This window comes from Eurytemora carolleeae, unplaced genomic scaffold (assembly GCF_000591075.1).
Source record: "Eurytemora carolleeae unplaced genomic scaffold, Eaff_2.0 scaffold147, whole genome shotgun sequence".
Lineage (NCBI taxonomy): Eukaryota > Metazoa > Arthropoda > Copepoda > Calanoida > Temoridae > Eurytemora > Eurytemora carolleeae.
In genome coordinates, this window is record NW_019396103.1 from 338,511 (window position 1) to 339,283 (window position 773).

The 773-nt window shown below is 29.0% G+C and overlaps 1 protein-coding gene across 1 annotated transcript in view; it reads right to left on the reverse strand.

Moving 5' to 3' along the window:
* The window catches only part of LOC111695012 (very low-density lipoprotein receptor), a 17,139-nt gene extending 16,733 nt beyond the window's left edge, over positions 1-406 (reverse strand). The window contains exon 1 of the mRNA XM_023464141.1: positions 351-406. Within this exon, the coding sequence (XP_023319909.1) occupies positions 351-399 (49 nt within the window). The 5' untranslated portion in view covers positions 400-406. The remainder of the gene's footprint in view (positions 1-350) is intronic.
* Positions 407-773: the final 367 nt, after the last annotated feature.

Below are 773 nucleotides of genomic sequence, written 5' to 3' on the forward strand. Positions count from 1 at the left end.
TACCTGGATATTCTCCTATAAACATCTTTGAATAGAAAGTATACCTTGATATTCTCCTATAAACAACAATAAATAAAAAGTATACCTGGATATTCTCCTATTAACAACTATGAATAAAAAGTATACCTAGATATTCTCCTATAAACATCTATGAATAGAAAGTATACCCGGATATTCTCCTTTATATCTTGATATACTTCTTTTTACCTGAATATTCTCCGTTACAACTGGATATTCTTCTATAAACATCTATGAATAGAAAGTATACCTGGATATTCTCCTATAAACATCTATGAAAAGAAAGTATACCTGGATATTCTCCTATAAACATCTATGAATAGAAAGTATACCTGGAAGATTAAGGCAGAAGATAAGAAAATAAAACCCTGTCTTCTCCATTATTTTGAAATCTGGAATCATCTTAATTTTAATATTTTATTGATTTTTTTTAATAATTTTATCTGTTGAGTTGTGTGTTTCATATTGGGACTTCATAACTTACAATGTTTAAAATAGTATTAAATCATTGGTGGAATACGGGAATTTGTACAGTCCGAGACACAGATGTACTTATAGTGTAACATTTGTACATGTTTATGTTCTTTACCTTTCAGTAAATCAAGGAATAAATAATACAGGGGTAGACGTATTTATCAATAGTATTGATATTATTATTACAAGTATGCTCTCTAACTTGCCAACTGCTGGTTAAACAACTTAACCCAGACACATAAACAGATAAACAACTTATCCCAGACACACAAACGGATAAA